Consider the following 19,784-nt stretch of genomic DNA (forward strand, 5'->3'; position numbering starts at 1 on the left):
AGCGACTGAGAGAGGAACGAGGCAGACACCTGAGGGAGGGAGGGAGACACCTGAGGGATGGGGCTGAGGGAGGCAGGGCCGAGGCGCTCCCTGAACTTGGTGGTTTGCTGGCAGACGTTTTATTACCCGACTAGGTAACAACATCAGATGTTACCTAGTCAGGTAATGAAACGTCTGCAAGCAAAACCACCAAACTCGATTCTTCCCCCGGTCCTTGAAAAAGTGTTTGTGCTTGAAACTGGTCCCTGGTACAAAAAAGGTTGGGGACCACTGCTTTAGATCCACCAATGTTAGAAGTCTAAAACAAAGTATTCTTAGAAGCGAAGGTACCAAATTTGTGGATGGAAGCAAATATTACCCTAATTCCAAAAGAAGATTCAGACTTAATGCAGATAAAAAACTATAGAGCCAGGGGTGGGATTCTACCAGTTCGGACTGGTTCGGGCGAACCGGTAGTTCCGGTGAGCATTTGGCCCTGCCCCTGCTCTTTCCTGTGCTTTATTTCATTGTTTTAAAGCACAGCTGATTCACATGACAGAGTGGTTTGCCGCATCTCAGCTGTTTTATTCAATGGGGCTGCAGTAGGAGGTAAGAATTAGAGCTGAAAATGGGCTTTTTAAAAAACTTTGCGCATGTGCAAAGCAGATGCTCTCTCACCAAACCAATTATTACACTGGTTGAATCGCATGACTGCATAGACCTATATCTTTATTGAATGCTGATTATAAAATATACGCTTCAATAATAGCAGAGAGACTAAAAAGATTTCTGAATGAATTTATACATTCAGATCAGAATAGATTTTACTCAAGAGACAAATTAAAAATAACATGAGAATGATCTTAAGCACACTGGAATAGTATGAAGCACATCCTGGAAAGCAAATGGTGTTAATTTTCTTAGCTGCATTTGACAATGTAAATTGGCAATTTATGTTATTTCAACTAAAATTTATGGACTTTGGTGAGAAATTCATCAACATGATTAAGGCAATATATCATAAGCAAACAGCAAAGGTGATGGTAAATGGAGATATGATAGAGAACTTTAATATAAAAAAGGAATGACAAGGGTGTCCACTTCCCCTCTACTATTCATATTGACACTGGAAGTATTAAATAGAAATATTAGACAAGACAAATAAATTAAAGATATGGAAATAAAAAAAGAAAAATATAAGCTACAAGCATTCACAGATGATTTGGTTTTCATCCTGGAAACGACCCACATTAATAAAAAAAAAAAAATAGAAGAATATGGTGAAGTTGCAGGATTGAAAATAAAGAAAAAAACGCTAAAATTTTAATTAAAATTTTTATAGATACACAGAAAAAAGACTTAATGAAGAAGATAGATATTCAGATAGTCAAGAAAGGAATCCAACTAATGGCAAGTTGTGCAACTATTAAAGAAGATAATTACTATAAACTGACTCAACAAATTAAAACAGATTTGGAGAAGTGGAAAACCTTGCAATTGTTGTTGACAGGAAGAATAGCTATTATAAAAATGAACATTTTACCAAGGCTATTATATCTGTTTCAAATAATACCGATAAAGCTGGAAAAAATATTTTGAAGAATTAAATAAACAATATTAAGATCTATTTGGCAAGGGAAAAAAAGCAAGAATAAGTTTGAAAATGCTGCAAGATTCTAAAAACAGAGGAAGCTTTGAGTTGCCAGATTGGGAGTTGTATTACCAGGCCTAGGTATTTACATGGGTGAAAGAATGGATTGGTCTGAGATGCAAAGGACTATTGACTTTGGAGGGACATGACCTCCAATTGAGTTGGCATGCCTTTTTATGGTAAGGGGAAAATAAGCTACATAGTTATTGCCAAAGACATTACATTAGAAATGCATTATCAGTATGGGGGAAAAATTAAAGAACAACACTATTTGAAAATACCAGTCTGGCTCTCCACAATGGAGTGCTGATTCACCCAAATGTAATTAATATGGAAAATATTACCAGATGTAAAGATATTTTGAATGAAAAGGAGGACTTAAAACTTAAGGAAGAACTGAGTAGTCAAGAGTTTGACATAGCATGCATGGTAGCCACAAGTGCAGATACAATTGTTGTGGTTTGCTGGTAGCCTGCGCAGACGGCAGCAGAATCGGACAGTGGGGAAGAACAGGGACCAGTCTGGGAGTCTGGAGGACTCAGAGGGTCCTGCATCTGACAAAGAGATGGGGCCAGGACCATCTGGGAGTTATGTGGTGACTCTGGAACCTCCAGAATCTGGCAGCAGCGAGGCAGAAGAACAAGGGGAGCCTGTTTCCAGCACGCGTGTGCCAGAGCTGCTAAAAGGCAAGAACAGCTAAGACAAAAAGGGTGACTTGGGAGTAAGGCTTGGAGGTGATTGCCCCTCCTATAAGGTATAAAGGAAGTGCAAAGGTAGGAAAACCTTTGCAGGAAGCAACGTCGTTTGCTGTGATCCATTTGGACTCTGAAAGCTCTATGGTGAATTTGTTCTGTTTTGGTTTTAAAAGACTAATTGGGACTTTAGTTGTTGGCAGCACTTCAAATCAGATAAGGTGCATTCTTATTAGACGCCTTACGAAGAACTTTGGCAGACGTCCCTGGGACTAATTATAACCAGTTAAGACTCATTCTGGGCTATGAATGACGATAATTCACAGCCAATGAACTAAAATAAAAGAGTTTCAGATTTTATATGTGTTTGTTGGTGTCTCAGGAAACCTTGGTCAGAACAACAATCTCGATATGAGAAGGATACTAAAATGCATTTTATAAAGATGCATTTTCATAAAGAATTAACAGAATTAGCTCAAATATTAACAGGGACAGATGAAAAGCTAATAAAGAAAATATTTATTAAGTATCAAGATGGAAGGCGAGCAAGTAAAGGAGATGATAGTATGGGTTAAAATTGTTGGTTATACAATAGAATTAGATAAGTGGGTAGAAACTGTGGGATAGAAATTATAAATTAACGATGTCAACTGCATATAAAGAAAATCTTTATATGGCATTTTGCACCCTCAAGATTGGCAAGGATGTTTAATGATATGTCTGCTAGATATTGGAAATGCCATCAGATTGGCACCTTCCTCCTTTGAGATTAGCGAAGATACACCCCAATATGAGTCCGAATTGCTGGAAATGCAAAAAAAAAAAAAAGAGGGAACTTTCTTCCATATGTGGTGGTCTTGTACAGAAGCTCAAAAATATTGGCAGAAAATTAGAAATTGGCTGGAGGAAATGACAAGAGAACAGATCGAATTCAAACCAGAGTCCTTTCTATTAGGGATCTTTGATAAACAAATACCAAAAAAAGTGAAATATATAATAATACATATTTTGACAGCGGCCAGATTGGCTTTTGCACAATGTTGGAAACAGCCTCATGTTCCATCAGAGGAGATGATTATTCAAAAAATTTCAAGTTGTGCAGAAATGGACAAATTAACCTTGGCATTAAAAGATAAAGACACTTCAATATACTACAACAGCTGGAACGCTGGTACAAATGGATAGACCAAAGATAGATTTCACACTAAAATGCAAAAGAAGATAGGATAGAATCATAGTAGTGATATACGGATATATGTAAGGATTAAGTGTGTATATGGCATAAAATAAGGATAAAAAGGAGGTCTCACAAACTGTTGAAGATGAAAATGTTTTTAATTGTTTTCTATCTTTTTCTTTCTATTTTCTTCTTCTTTTCTTTTTCTCTCTTACATTTATGTATGTCTTGTTGGCCTGTTTTAATTGTAAAACCAATAAAATGTATTTTTTTAAAAATGGAAATGCCATCAGATACCGGATTTGTATTATCATATGTAGTGGACATGCCCAAAAGCAAAAAAAAATATTGGACAAAAATACATACATGGTTGGAAAAAATGATAAAGCAACATATTGATTTAAAACCAGAAATATTTTTGTTGGGCATGTTGCCAGATAAGTATAACAATACAATACATATTTAATTTTACATGTACTGACTACAGCCAGAATTGTATTTGCACAACAATGGAAAAGTAAAGAGGCCCCACAGATGAAAACGTGATTAAAAAAATATTAGAATGTGCAGAAATAGATAAACACTTATAATGAAGGAAAAGGAAGAAACTGAATACTTTTTGACTTGGGACTCATTTTATCAGCGGTTAGCTGACAAAAAGCAAAGTTAGAAACATGGAACTATAAGAAAAGGAACTATGAAAAAAAGAGGCTTGTTAAAATGGATAAGCAAATATCAGTATTATTATTATGATCATTATGATAGAATGAACATCAATGTAATGAACATTGTTGTAAACACTTTGATGATTATTTCCTAAAACTATTTGTACTCAGACAACACAGTTTAACCAATAATTGAATTTTTATGTTATAAAATAAAAGGCGTTATGCAAAAAGAAAAAAAAAGGAAAAACAAAGTCCAATTGTCTTTTGAAAAAACATGTTGTCTTTTGAAGAAACATGTTGAATACCTTTACAAAGCTGTGTGCTGCTCTGCATGCTTCCAAATAGGAACGATGAAGCACCCATTTTCCTGCTGCCATTGATGCTAAGAATTTCTCATTGCGGAGAGGCTGTCCCACAATCGTATGTGTGCAGCTCAAATCAAAGCATTGCTTCTCCAGCACCACTCCCCCTAAGGAATATATTTTTGTATTGTTATTTTAAATTAAAACAGAATTCCTTCTGTGGGAAAAGCAAATTTAGGAGTTATTGAGTAAAACAGTTCAAAGAAACATGATTCAAAATGTCTCTATGAGAAATGCCGAAACAGAATCAGGATACAACAATCAGGATACAAAAATTCTGTGAATCACCTACCAAGTTCTTCAATTAGCTGATAATAATTAATTCGTTCCTGAGGATTAAGAGAAGAGAGCTGAAATCTGTGCATTATTGTTGGTTCTTCATTGTCTCTTTGGTCAATTTTAGTGACCTGAATATGAAATAAAGGAAAAACAATTAAAGAGTGAATAGGATGCTTTCTCATTAACAATATCTTCCTACATAATAAATTATTGCATATGTTTAGCAAGCTATCTGACATAAGTTTAGAATAAGTTATCTAACTTAAATTATCACAACTACAGTTCCAGTCCTTTAAGAAGCAGGTTATCAAATCCCTTTTTCACATATTTCGGTGCTACTACATTGTCATTTATTACAGTAATTACATTGCAACAAAATAATAATAATAATAAATAATAATAATAATAATAATAATAATAATAATAATAATAATAATAATAATAATAATAATAATAATAATAACAACAAAACAACAACAACAACAACAAAATAATAATAATAATAATAATAATAATAATAATAATAATAATAATAATAATAATAATAATAATAAATAATAATAATAATAAATAATAATAATAATAATAATAATAATAATAATAATAATAATAATAATAATAATAATAATAATAATAATAATAATAATAATAATAATAATAATAATAATTTTTGTTGTGGTTCATCATACAGTCAGACATGTTCAGACCGGATTTGGCACTATGGTCTATCTACTGAATCCTGTCGAAGGACCTGAGATACACAGACATGGATGTTTGATAGTGTTACAGATATCATTGCGGGATGTAAGCTGTTCTAAGTAAAACTGTTTTTTGCAATTGACTGGTGGTGAATTTGTCAATGCCAATCATGTTCAAGTAGTGCTCCAGTTGTTTTGGGATTGCACCAAGGCACCTATTATTATGGACTATCTTTGCTTGCTTCTGCCACAGTCGTTCTATTTCTATTTAGAGTCTTTATATTGTGATTTTCTCCATTTCTTTCCCTTCTATTATGCTGTCTCCAGGTACTGCCACATCTACTTTTTATCTTTTTTATTGACAATATGCATTTCTTCTTAAAATTTGGTCTTGTGCAACCAGAACTAGCAGCTTTTTCTTTTCTTCAACTTTCCTGCTCTTAGCCATTACCAAGACTTGATAATAACCTGTTTTCCCTGGGTTTATTTTTTCTGTATTGGCCATGCAATGCTTTGTCTTTCCATGCCTCCATTCCGTTCTTCGTTAGGTCTTTCTTGTAGGCAAGTTTGGTCTCTCCAGTAGTCAGTAAGCCTTCCTCGTATAGTAACTTCAATGCATCTTCTTCATTATCCTTTAGATATTCTTCCAAAGCCCCTTTTTTCTTCAACCATCTGATGAACTTGCAACACTTCACACCCACACATTTTCCTTCATAGATAAGTGTCTGTTAATGATTCATTGTCATTTTCTGGTCTTTCTAGCCAGGGTTGCTGTTGTTATTATTATTGTTATATTATTATTCATCGCACAGCCAGGCAGATATTCAGACAGGGTTTGGCATTTTTGTCTACTTATCGAGTCCTTACCAAGGACCTGGGATTGGCAAATATGGATGTTTGATGGTGTTACACACACAGGATGGAAGCTGTTCCAAGCAAAGCTGCCTTCTGCAATTGACTGATGGCAAATTTGTCAATGCCTAGGTTGTTCAAGTGGTGCTCCAATTGTTTTGGGACTGTACCCAAGGCACCTATTACTTATTGGTACTACCCTTGCTTGCCTTTGCCATAGTCGTTCTATTTCTATGTCTTTGTATTTTGTTATCTTCTCCAGTTCTTTCTCTTCTCCTGAGAGCTGTACTGAACATCCAGGGATGGGAAGTGCTCCATCTATCATTTGATAAGCTAGTTGATTTCTGAGGACACTCCTCCTCCTCCTTAGAGTCCCCAGTTTTTGCTCAGCCTGTCATTTAGACTAGACATGCATTCCTCACCAGGATCATTGGAAAGCTTAAAACAGGTTTCAATAGCTTTCAAAATCAGAAGGCACTCTTATTTCAAAGGATTTTCCCTTAAAAATGCTGCCTGCCAACATCACTTAATCAGCTGTTTGTCGGCTGCAGCGGGTCCTTTTCAGGACCATAGGGGCACAGAAAGATGCTGAAGCCTCTTAAAAATAAAGAGACTTCAAATACTATTAAAAGCTGACCTGAACGGAGCTGATTAATGAAGCTCTGCTCCTTGGTGCACTTCAAGAGATTGAAGATTACGAGACTTCCGGTTGCAAGGCTTCGGCGGCGGCAGGAATCCGCATTTCTGTGGGTCCCTGCTGCGCTCGCCGCTGAGGTACCCCCGATCCAACTGGATTTGGGGGTTGTCCCTACCCTGGAGGGGCAGCGGAAGATAGAGGAGATCCGGGCAGGGGTCTGGGGACATTGCAACCCCTTTCCCCAGCCGGCTAGACTCCTTTTTCCTGAGGCGGTGGAGCGGCTGTCAGAAATGGCAGCCACAAAGGAATCTTCAACCGGATAAGATCTGTGCAGGAGGAAGAATCAGAAGGAGAAGTTTTCTTGGCTGAACCGGGACATTAAGATACTTTTAAACACCCTGGAAACCTGACTTTTGGATTGATACATTTGTTTCCAAAAGAAGTTGTTAAAACGGCGAAAGTGCTGAAAGGAAAGTTCACTCCCCTTCCTTACGGAGAAAGCAAATGAGCACTGGAAAACCTGCTTCTTTAAGGTAAAAATAAGCTCTTTGTTATAAGTGAGAAGGAGAGGACTAAAAAAATCTTTAAAAATTTGTTGGAGGAGACGCCTTGAAGATTATAAGACCAGCAACTAACTGTAATACGGCTTTAAAATATATTTTGGGATTTTGCCCCAGGAGGAAAAACTGCAAAGAGAAGAAGAGGAAATATTTTGTATCTGTTTGGATTGTTTGATAACTTTGACACTTGGAAATTACTTTAAGATTAAAAACATCTGGGTTGTTCTTAAAATTTTACAATGGCACTATCTGTGGATGAATTAAAAATGGAATATGAAAAATTAAAGGAAAGAGAACAAGAAAGCAAGGATTCTTTGGGAGCTTCCACTTTTTAGAAATGGCGGTTTCTACATATCAGCAAATACATGAGGAAGAAGGAGAAAGAGAAGGAGAAGGAGAAGGAGGAGGAGGAGGAGGAGGAGAAGGAGAAGGAGAAGGAGAAGAAGAAGAAGAAGAAGAAGAAGAAGAAGAAGAAGAAGAAGAAGAAGAAGAAGAAGAAGAAGAAGAAGAAGAAGAAGAAGAAGAAGAAGAAGAAGAAGAAGAAGAAGAAGAAGAAGAAGAAGAAGAAGAAGAAGGAAGAAGAAGAAGAAGAAGCAGCTATTTTTAATGGACAAAAAAGTTCAATTAAGAAAGAAAATAGGAAGAGAGGAAGGAAAAATGAGAATTTAAGATTTAATAAAACAACCAAGAAAAAGAAAAATAAGGTGAAAAAAAGGTACAATGTTAGAAAGCAACAGAAAAGAGAAATACAACAGAGAGGGGAAGTTAAAAAGGTGGAGGTTAGGAGAGGGGGGGCAAAAAGACCAGACTGGAGAAGAAAGGGAGGGAAAAAGGGAAAAAAAGCCACAAAGGCCTGAAACAAGATGCAAAAAAGCAGATTTTTTTCAGAGATAAAGGATAGAGTATAATTAAAGAAAGATTCTGCAAAAGTACATAAGATAGTATTGTAGTATTTGCATTTGAAATAGTCCATTGGATTATAAGATTTAACAAAATATTAAAATATTAAAATGTTTAATGATAGATCTCAATATTCAATAAAATATTAAAGAGAATGTGTAAAATGATCAATGTTTAGTTATAGTTTAATTCGTTATTGTCTTAATGTTATTATAAATTTACTATTTCATTTTCTTATTTTAAAATAATGTATTAAGTAGAATTAGAATGGAAATTATATATTTAACTATATTATAAATTTATTATTCTTTTATTTTAAAATGCAACATGTAGAATGTACTAAGCAGAATCAGAATGGAAATTATGTATTATTTTAAGTGTTAATTTAGGGGAAAGATAGAAAGGCGTCACACTTTAAAAGTGATTACAGGGGAAATTTTCTGTTAAAGAGAAGAGATAAATAGATAATTGGAAAAGAACGGACAAAAGATACAAGTATAATGATTTTAAAATAAGATGAAATAAACAAAATATAATTGAGAGAGTGAAAAGAAGGGAGAAGTTATATAGAAAATATAGAATGGTAAATAAGATAAGAATGGTATATAAGGTGAGCATGAATTTGATTTAGGTCTGTAAAAAAAGATGTAACCCGGGGCTAAGCCACTTTTCAAAAGAAGTTTTATGTTTTATGTTTTGTGTTTTGGTTAGCTATGTTTGATTGAGAATTAATAAAACCTTGGAGGAATAAAACTAAAGGGAGAAATAATGAGAAATTTGGAAAAGACATGTACAAATGATAATTAAGGAGGTTTTATGTTTTTATGTCTTGTTTTGTATTTTGTGTGTTTATGTTTGATTGAGAATTAATAAAACTTTGATAGAAAGAAATATAATTGAATAAAAGTGAAGGGAGAAATAATGAGAAATTTGGAAAAGATATATATGTGCTTAAATGGAAATGTGATAATGTGGAACTATGCCTTAAAAAATAATGTTTTATTTGCCTTGTTAAAACCTATAAGTAATTTTTAGAAAGGAGGTTTTATGCCTTTATGTCCTATGTTTTGTTTGTCTCTAAAAAATCAATAAAATTTGTTTTTAAAAAAAAGAGATTGAAGATTACCTTATTGGAGTTTATTTTGTTTGGAAAGGCTGTTTTCGTTCGCACCGAGGTCTATAACTACCCGTTTTTTTCTTCTTTTTTCAGCTTCACACCTCAGCAGCCAGCGCCATTTTAAAATGGCCGTTTTATTTTTCGTGCCAAAATAAGAAGCTGTCAAGTGCCTTGTTTAATGACCAGGCTTCACTCTCAACGGCATAGCTTTGAGGAAAAGCCAGTATTTGTGAAGCAATTTCAAATACAGACTTCGAAGGCTGAAAAGGAATTTGTTTGCTTAAATTGTTGGCTTTAGTCCTTCAAGGAAGGATTTGCCTAGGCATCATTCAGGGCAGTTGACAGCTAGCACCTAGGTCATTGTAAGCCTGTACTAAGCTGTCTGTTGACAGAAAAGTAATTTCTCCAAAGAATTACAGGCTGAAGGCTCTATTGGTTTTTATTCCTTCAGCTGTGACAGGTCAGATTCAATTCAATTCAATTCATACCTTGTTTTTTCTTGTTGATTTTTTGAAAATTGAAATTGATTTTTAAAAATAAAATAAAAAATTTAGTGTAATTTTTTTAAAATTGAAATTAATTTTTTTCTGAGATAATTTGACTCATACCCATATCCCAAGGCTGATTCCCAGGTGGGTCAACAGCAACAATCAAATTATTCCTAAACACCAGGGGTTTTTTTCTTTCAAAAGTAAAATGGAAGAACAAGGTTCAGCCCACGCCAGCGAGTCAGGTTCCAGAACTGCTTCCAAAAGAAGCTCAAAGACCAAATCCAAGACTTCCCAGGCAAGGAAGACATCCAAGGCGATGGAAAAATATGAAAAGCCCACCAGAAGGCGCTTGACAAGCACGTGGAGAGGAACCTGAGGGAGGCGGATAGGAACCGACAATCAGTCTTCCCAGCAGTGGCGACATCTTCTTGTGGGGCCATGTCAGTCACTCCCTTGGATGTCAGTCACCACCAGAGGCAGTGACAATCAAAGGCTTATATCCTGGTCACCAAGAGGAGCACCTGAGGACTACATTCCTCACGCCGAGGGACCAGATGTCACCAATAGACCTCAGCTATTCTGTTGCCATGACAACAGGGGGTCAGGCTTACCAATCCATAAGGACCAGACCAGTGCCTGAGGCCACTTTTACCCCCACAGCAGTGGGACTCCGAACAAAAGGCACCCCTCCAGAAATTTCCCTCTCCATACAACACTGGATGGCAGAGGCGGTCCGCCAGGGCATTGCCAAGGAGGTGCAACAGACCTACTAGATGAGGTTGCAGATGTCAACACCAGTCCATCATCAACCTCACACTCAACCCATGCAAGTCAGGGTGAACCCACCTGATTTCCAGGTGCCATCCCAACCCATGCACCCAATTGGGCATTTAAATCAATTTTAACCACAACTTAGTGGGGAACAGTTAGAGGGCCAAGATCTTTACTCCTGTCTCATCAGATGACACTGATTCCTCCCGATCGGAGGAAGAGGGCCAAATTGATAAGGACTGGTCAGAGGATGAAGGAATGGCTCCGGAACAACTTTCTTTCACGGGGCTGTTCTGGCCGCAGCTGTTCAAGTCCTTGTTTTTTAAGTGAAAACACAGCACACCTTGACAACCCCTCCATTCCATCAGAGCCCGCCCTAAAAGAGGGCGAATCAGATGATTTAATTTTTTCTGAACCAATCACAGAAACAGAGGTCATCATGGTCCCAAAGATGTTCACAGATATGGTCAGACATCAGTGGGCCCCCACAGGCTCTTATCCTAATCCCACAGGGTATGATAGGAAATTTTACAATCTGGCACAAGAACTGGCTGGGTCGCTTCAGACACCAGCTGTTGAAGAACCAGTTGTGGCCCTAGCATTCACCTCTACCATACCTAGCAAGGCGGAGGATGTGTTAAAACTGGAGGACAAGAAGATGGAGCTTGCACTCCATAAGTGGCAGCAGGTGGATGCCTGGGCCATTAAGGCTACCACTTCTTCTCCAGTATATCCCTAAGGTGGCTTCGTTACCTAAAATAATCTATTCCAAACACCAACACCAGGATTTAGCTAAAATAGTGGCGGCTACCGAATTCTCCGCAGATGCTACCCTTAACACAGTGAAATTCTCATCTCGGGCCATAGCTTCCCAGGTTACAGCCCGTCGCCTGCTATGGCTATGCCATTGGCAAGCAGACATCAAAAACAAATGGAATCTGGCTTCAGCCCCATTTGAAGGCAACAAGCTGTTCAAATCTGTCCTAAATCCGATCCTGGTGGAGTCTTGAGATAAGAAAAGGTATTTCCCTCTCCTTTTCGCAGATTTGAGGCTAGACCACAGTCCTTTCGGAGGAACTCCTTTCATACCTTCTTTCAGGTTACCTATTACGCAAGGTCCCAGAGACCTTTTGGATACAAATAGGTTCAGCAGCTTGACAGAGCAGGTTTTGGGGACCGAAACAAATGGGGAGGGCAAGCAAAACCATTTCGCGGCGCAGGAAATAGATCCTTTCGTCGCCCCAAATAGTTTCCTACCTAATCACCCCATAGGAGGTCGGTTGGCCCTCTTTGCCGAACAGTGGGAGTCAATTACCTCAGATGCATGAGTCTGAGAGACCATAAGATGGTCTCTCTTTCTCTCTCCACTCCACACCTTCGAACTTTTTTATGCAATGCCCTGTCTCAAGGGATCCTACAAAAAAGACCCTTAGGAAGACTGCAATTCAGCACATGCTGGAGATCCATGCTATTCGACCTGTACCATGGGCTCAACAAGGACAGAGATTTTATTCTCATCTGTTTGTGGTCCCCAAAAGTTCAGGGGTGGTGGTGAAGGGCAATTCTGGATTTGAAAAGCTTGAACCGGTTTCTAATCTACAGAAAGTTCAAGGTGAGTTCTCTACAATCCATCCTCATGAGTATCAGATAGGGAGACGTCCTAACCTCTATAGATTTGACAGAGGTGTACCTCCACATCCCTATAAGGGACACCCATAGGAAATTCCTGCGGTTGTTATTCTGGATGACATTATGAATATAGGGCCTTACTTTTTGGTCTATCCTCAGCCCCTCGAACGTTTACTAAAATTCTAGCAGCATTGGCGGCACACCTTAGAAAAAAGCCTGTCCGCATCCAGTATTACCTGGACGACATTTTAATTCTATCATCATCCCACTGGCAGGCAATACTAGATGCTCAATCACTGATCCTGGGACTCCAGGAACATGGATTTTCCATTAATTGGGAAAAAAGTCACTTAACACCCACCACCCAATTATTACATCTGAGCGCCATTATTAATACAGTGATGGAGAAGGTGTTCCTCTCCCCAGACAGACTGTCTAGTATCAAGGAATTGGCCAGAAATATCAGAATCCTTAAATGGGTACCTTTAGCCCAGTTGTTTAAATTACTAGAAAAAATGATCTCATGCATCTCTGTCGTTCCCTGGGTCCGCCTTCATGCTAGAACCCTGAAATGGTTCCTGCTCCCATACCAAAGATCAGGAAGCAATTCCATAACCAAAGTTGTCGTTCCATCAAGGGTTCTTCTATTACTCAATTGGTGGACTACGACAAATGTCTCCAAGGACTGTACCTTCAAGGAACCACATTGGCAGATGGTCACCACAGAGACCAGTCTATTTGGATATGGCACACACTGCCAGTCTCAAGTAGCACAGAGTTGCTGGTCCCCTATGGAAAACACACGCAGTATCAACTGGCTAGAACTGAGGGCTGCTCATCTGGCCCTTCGCAAATTTCAAGCAGAGATTCAGGGACATATACTCCTCCTGACTGATGTGGCCGCGAAGGCCCACATAAATAGTCAAGGGGGCACACACTCGAAATCACTCATGAGAGAGGCAGAGAGACTATGGGCAGAGAGACACCTACTTTCCATCAGAACGGAACATATCTTGGGTCAGTCCAATGGGTCCATATCTTGGGTCAGTCCAACCAGGCAGACTGGTTGAGCAAGGCCACTGTCGACCATTCTGATCTGGGTGAATAAAATTATTTAAGTATTTTTTAAGTCTTTCTGCTAAAATTGAAGCAAAAATTTTATAGTCTGCATTTAATAGAGAAATAGGTCTATAGTTCTTAATTTGCAGTGGATCAGCCTCTTCTTTTGGAATAAGTGTAATATAAGCCTCTGACCATGTTTTAGGTATCATCTTCTTTGACATAGCTTCATTCATAACTTCAAGCAATGGAATGCTCAATGATTCTTGAAATGTTTTATAGAATTCTGCCGGAAGCCCATCTGGACCCGGTGCTTTCCCATTATTTTGTTTCTTAAGTGCTTCAGTTAATTCCATCATTGTTATGTTGCTTTCTAGCATTTCTTCAATCTCTTTAGGCATCTTCGGTAGGTTAGCATTCTGTAAATACTGTTTAACCTTTTCTTCATCAATATTCTCTTGTTTATATAGTTGCCCATAAAAATCTCGAACAATTTCCTTTTTCTCCTTGTTACCATAACAAACTTGGCCTTGATCATCTATTAACTTCAATATTTTTCTTGATTCTTTCTCTTTTCTCAATTTATATGCTAGCCATCTACCTGGTTTGTTTTGCGTCTTCAAAATAATTCTGTTTAGCATTTCTAATTTTCTGCGCCAATTCTTCTTTCTCTATTAATTCCATTTTATGTTTAGTTATATCCAACTTCAATTTAATTTCCTTTTTCTGTGGCATTTTCTGTAATTCTTTTTCAAGTCTTTTATATTCATCTTCCAAGATCTTAGTGGCTTGCCTTTTCCTAATGTTCTTTCTTCTTATATAATCTATTATCAAACCTCTAACATATGCCTTCATTGTATCCCAAACATTCTGCAATGAAGTATCTTTTTTATTTTCCCTAAAGAAAAAAACCAATTCTTTCTCCATCCATTGTGTAAAATCTTTTTCCTTTAAAATAGTATTGTTTAACGTCCATCTCGATCTTTTTTTTTGTCCCTTCCATTTAATTGTCATTGGGCTATCATCTGCCCAAGTACTTGTTTCCACTGTCGACCATTCTGAGTGGCACCTGCACCCGAGACTGTTCCAGGAGATGTCACATCAGTTCGGCCAATTGATACTGGACTTCTTTGCCTTGCCCATCAACGCGCAGCTCCCGAGGTTCTTTTCAAGATTTCCAACACAAGGAGTGGAAGAAGTCAATGCTCTACGCTGCCAATGGCCTCAAGGTCTCCTATTGTTCTGACCCAAGCCTTGTTCAAATTAAATGAACACAAACTGTGTATAAAAGCAAACCTTTTTTTAATGCGGCACTGGGAATTCAGTGCATTCCCAGCCAAGAGACATTTAAACCCAATTGTCCGATATCAAAAGTAAGCCCTTTCAAGGTTGCAAAAGGCTGCCAAGAACAGAAGACTAATTACTGATTAAATATCTACCGACAGAAGTTTCAAAAACAAACCGGAGTAAGCAGGGCTTCAATGAGGACTATGAGTCTAAAGAACTTCTTTGCTTCCTGCAAAGAACACATCCCCGAGGGCTGGCTTTTATCCCTTATGGGAGGGCCATCATCTTCCACTCTTACTTCCAAGTCACCCTTGCTGCTTCAGCTACTCTTTCCTTCGAGCAGCCATGTGCGCACGCATACTGGGCACAGGCTCTCCAGGGTCCTCTGCGTCACTGCTGCCAGACTCCACAAGCTCCGAAGGCAGCACCCCACTCTCTGATAGTCCTGGCCCCATCCCTGCATCACATGCAGGCCCCTTGTCTGAGTCCTCACTATCAGTGACCTCTGCTGTCCGCACCTGCTGCCCACGAACCATAACACCTATATGCCTTTCCTCCTCTCCCATTGATTCCCAAGGTGGTCAGGAAACTTCTGGAGGAGAAAGCAGAACTGTTGTTGGTGGCACCGTACTGGTCCAGACGTCCATGGTTCGTGGATCTCAGGGATCTATCGATCACAGACCCATGGAGAATTCCACCAGATAAAGTCTCACTCACACAGGGTCCAATTCAACATCCAGACCCACAATGGCTACACCTAGCCATATGGCACTTGAGTGGAGACTTCTGAAAGGTGAGAATCTCTCCAAAAAAGTCATCTCAAAGACCCGTGGCCAGACATCTGTCCATGAACCGTATATACAATGCAACCTGGAACATCTTCTGTAGGTGGTGTGACAAGGTGAAAATAGACCCCACCTCTCCATCGGTAGAGCAAATACTGGAATTTCTACAAAAAGGTTTGGGCAAAGGATTCTCACCAAACACCTTACATAGACAGGTGATGGCTTTAGCATCAGTCATCCCGTGTGGTGACCTATGATTCCTCGCTCATCACCTGAGCATATGCAGCTTTCTCCGTGGGGACACTAATCTAAGACCTCCAGTGGTCCAGATACCCCACCTGGGATCTAAACAAGGCTCTCACAGCACTCACAAAACAATCTTTTGAGACTCTGAGAATGAGTCTCCACCTACTTACATACAAGGTGGTGTTCTTAGTAGCGATAAGATCTGCAAGATGAATTTCTGAGCTAGTTGCCCTGTCGGTGAGACAAGATCTATGTATTTTTCATTCCTTTGCTTAGATCCAACCTTCATTCCCAAAATTAATTCGGCTTTCCACAGAGCACATAAGTTGATACTCCCCAACTTCTGTCCTAGACCTACTCACAACCTAGAGCATCAATGGCATCTATTAGACATAAGATGGGCTCTCCGAATCTACATAGACAGGACTGCCTCATTCAGGAAGACAGAGGCCTTCTTCGTCTCCTTTCAACCTTCTACTCAAGGAAGAAAAGTCACCTCATTGACAATTGGCAGATGGCTGTGAGCCACGATTACAAAGACTTATGAAACACAATCATTGCCAGTGCCTACAGGTATTACAGCACACTCAACTAGGAGTGCTGCAACATTGGCGGCTTGGTCTACCCAAGTGTCAATTGAAGAGATCTGTAGGGCGGCGATGTGGGCCTCACTGTTGCCATTCATAAGACACTATAAACTGGATGCTTTTGCTTCTGCCGAAGCAGCCTTCAGCAGACGAGTCTTTCAAGTGCATAGATAGGGGACTCCAAACCAGGGAGACCCTCCCGTAGGACATGCCAGCTTTGGTATGTCCCATGCCTGAATACTCGGAACAGCTCTTAGGAGAAGGGGTGTTGGTTCTTACCTGACACACCTATTCTCTGCGAGCTGTGAAGAGTATCCAGCCCCACCCAGAGTTTGTCTGGGTCTGGGTCCGATCTGGCCAAGACCATGAGCAAAGGTGAAGCAGAATAGCGATGAACTTATCACTTTGACTTCGCCAAAACTGGTGACATTGGAAGCTCCAAGGAGAAGCAGGAGTGTCCTCAGAAATCAGCTCAGCCTATCGAATGACAGACGGAGCACTTCCCATGTCTGGATGCTCTTCACAGCTCGCAGAGAATGGGTGTGTCGGGTAAGAAACAACACCTCTTCTATTTTGCTGTCTCCAGGCACTGCCACAGTTTTTGTTCATGGGCGACTGTTCAAGGTGGGATAAAATCCTGGTGGGATCACCAAAGCGAGGGAGAACTCTCAGAGCCTAACCAGGAACTGCAACCATGGAGGTAAAGGAGTCCGGAGCTCAGAGCAAAAGAAGCCAGCCTGTTGAGGCTGGCCCGAAGATGCAACGGAACAAACTTAAGAAGGAAGCGGAGAGAAGATATCGAATTTGAGTCCGGGAAAGATATTGGAGGCAAAATGGCTGTTGGATCATAACTAGTGGATAATCTGGGAAAGTAAGTGGTGAATGTCTGAAATTCCGATGCAAAAGGGGGAAAGCTGAAGTGGCGGCAGGACTGAGTTGCCTACCCCTAGCTCTGGATAAAGTAAAACTCATTTCTAAATAGGAAAGTGAAAAGGAGAGAAGAGCGATTATAGTTGGCGAATTTTTTTTTTTACTTCTAGCCATATGAACAAATCGCAGAGAGTACTTTGTGGGCGGACAAGAACTCTGAAACTTTGAAATTGAGTGGAGGAGTGACAGTGCAACTTGCGGTGGTGGCAATTGAGACTGGTAATTCCGGGAGAGCGGAGGAAGGCAGTGGAAGTGACTGTTAGAACTGAGAACTGAGACCTCAATTTATTATTGGATATAACCGGATTAAGGCAACGACAGGAAAGTAGGAGACTGTAAATCCTCCTCTCGTTCAGTGTTTTTTTTTCTTCTTTTTCTTTTTTTCTCTTGGAACTGATTGAAGTGGCATAGATTTACTTTATATTTATTTATAGTATATATTCAAGTAACAAGAAAATAAGATTGATTTAACTTGAGTAAGTGATATTTAATCCCTTTGGATTATAATCTATAGTTTTTTCTTCTTCTTTATTTTACATATATATTGATTGAATATAGATTAATGAACTTAATATACTGATTAATATAATGATGAGTTAATTGATTGTTCCCTTCCTCTCTTTCTCATATCCCCCTTATATTGGATACTGTGATTTACTGGAATATAAAAAGTATTAATTTGAATTTTGAACTTTTATTATATATCTAGGGAAATATTAGCTGAAATACAGTAATTAATTTAAAGAAGTGACTGGGGTTATATTATTGCTATATATCTAAGTACAGCTGAGTGATTTTTTTTCTTTTTTTTTTCTTTTTTCCTTTATCTGTTAGATGATTTAAGAACTGATGAGTTATTGAACTTATTAAGACTAGGTATTGTATTAATACAAGGTGAAGAGAATATCTAGAGTAATAGGTGGGTTTGGGAAAATATATTTAGGATAGTGAAGGAACAACAAAGAATTATCAAAGATATGACTAGTAAAACTATCACTATTACAAAAACAGGAAGAAAAATGGCATCAACAGTAACACCATCTACCCCCACAGTAACATTGACCCAAAAATGTTGAAGGGATGTTGCCACCAGAAAAATCCACAACCCAAACCAATACGCAATCATTTCAAGCTACATTATTAACTATTCAAAGCACGATGTTGGCAATGTAGGAGTCAATGTCTAAAAATCATACAGAAAGTAAAGCAGAAAGAGAAACAATGAAAGAATTAAAAATGAGTTAGGAGAAATTAGAAGCGAAGTTAAGAATTTGGATGGAAAGATAGGCCAGATACAGCAGGGTCCCCAACCACCGGTCCGCGGACCGGTACCGGTCCATGGAACAAGTCCTACCGGGCCGCTGGTTGCTGGGCGCCGCCATCTTTGATGAAAAGTGCTTCCGGTGAGCTTTTTCAGGTAGAAAGCTCACCGGAAGCACTTTTTCATCAAAAAGATGGCGGCGCCCAGCTGATGCCGTACCAGGCAGCGGCATCCAGCTGATGCCGGTACCGGGCATGGCATTAAAAAGGTTAGGGGATCACTGAGATACAGGAACTGATTAAAATAAATGAAGAGAAGATTAAAGAGATTGAAAAATTAGCTGATCAAACGGAAAAGAAGTTGGAAGGCATGGAACAAAAAATTATGGAACAGAATAAAGAGACAAATGAGACTCTGACTCATCTCGAGATGGGTAAAGCCTCCTATTATCTAAGGTTCCAGAACATAGAGGAAGAGAGGGGTGAGAATTTACCGTTGGTGATGGCGGAGATATTGGCAGAGCTTTTGAATAGAGGTAAGAATGAGATGGTGAATGAGCTGGATGACGTATATAGAGTGTACACGAGCTACACGAGACGGCAGACTACCCCGAGAAGTGCATATTAGATTTGCAAGGAGGCAAGTGAAAGATATAATTTATAGAATTACAAGAGATGAAGGAATAAAATATAAAGACAGAGAAGTGATTGTTCTAAAACAGATTCCGAGAAGAGTTCGCAAGCAGAGATTATCGATTTCTCAGGAATTATTTAAATAAAAAATATACCTTTTAGATGGATTATCCCAGAGGGTATCTTAGTAATATGGAAGGAGAAAAGGGTGAGAATAGATAGTCTGACTAAAGCTCAAGAATCTTTTGATCAAATAGGAGGAATAGAGGAAGAATCGAGCAGCAGAGATGATCACGAGACCTTGAGTCAAGAGTTACAACTGAGAAGCAGGGGGAGGGATAAGGAGAAGGAGAGGGAAGGAGGTGAAGAGATACTTGGAAGAGAAGAAATAGGAGTGAGGACTAGAAGTCAAACGACGAGCAAAAATACTAAGGGATAGAAGTAAGAAGAGAAATGGATAAGGAGTGAATTTAATATCTATAAATATTAATGGATTAAATGAACCAGTTAAGAGAAAAAGACCATTTTTAAGTT

The 19,784-nt window shown here is 38.8% G+C and overlaps 1 protein-coding gene across 4 annotated transcripts in view; it reads right to left on the bottom strand.

Annotated features, from left to right (window-relative positions):
* Nucleotides 1-19,784, bottom strand: part of TOPBP1 (DNA topoisomerase II binding protein 1) — a 141,168-nt gene that overhangs the window by 27,161 nt on the left and 94,223 nt on the right. For all 4 annotated transcript variants that reach the window (XM_087945257.1, XM_026678507.2, XM_087945256.1 and 1 more), the window contains 2 exons: nucleotides 4,822-4,936; nucleotides 4,473-4,636 (listed from right to left, as the gene is read on the bottom strand). In XM_087945257.1, coding sequence (XP_087801383.1) covers nucleotides 4,473-4,636; nucleotides 4,822-4,936 — 279 coding nt within the window. The remainder of the gene's footprint in view (nucleotides 1-4,472; nucleotides 4,637-4,821; nucleotides 4,937-19,784) is intronic.

Source organism: Notechis scutatus, chromosome Z, assembly GCF_049901735.1.
Source record: "Notechis scutatus isolate UNSWTSFEM ecotype Mainland chromosome Z, rNotScu1.2, whole genome shotgun sequence".
NCBI lineage: Eukaryota > Metazoa > Chordata > Lepidosauria > Squamata > Elapidae > Notechis > Notechis scutatus.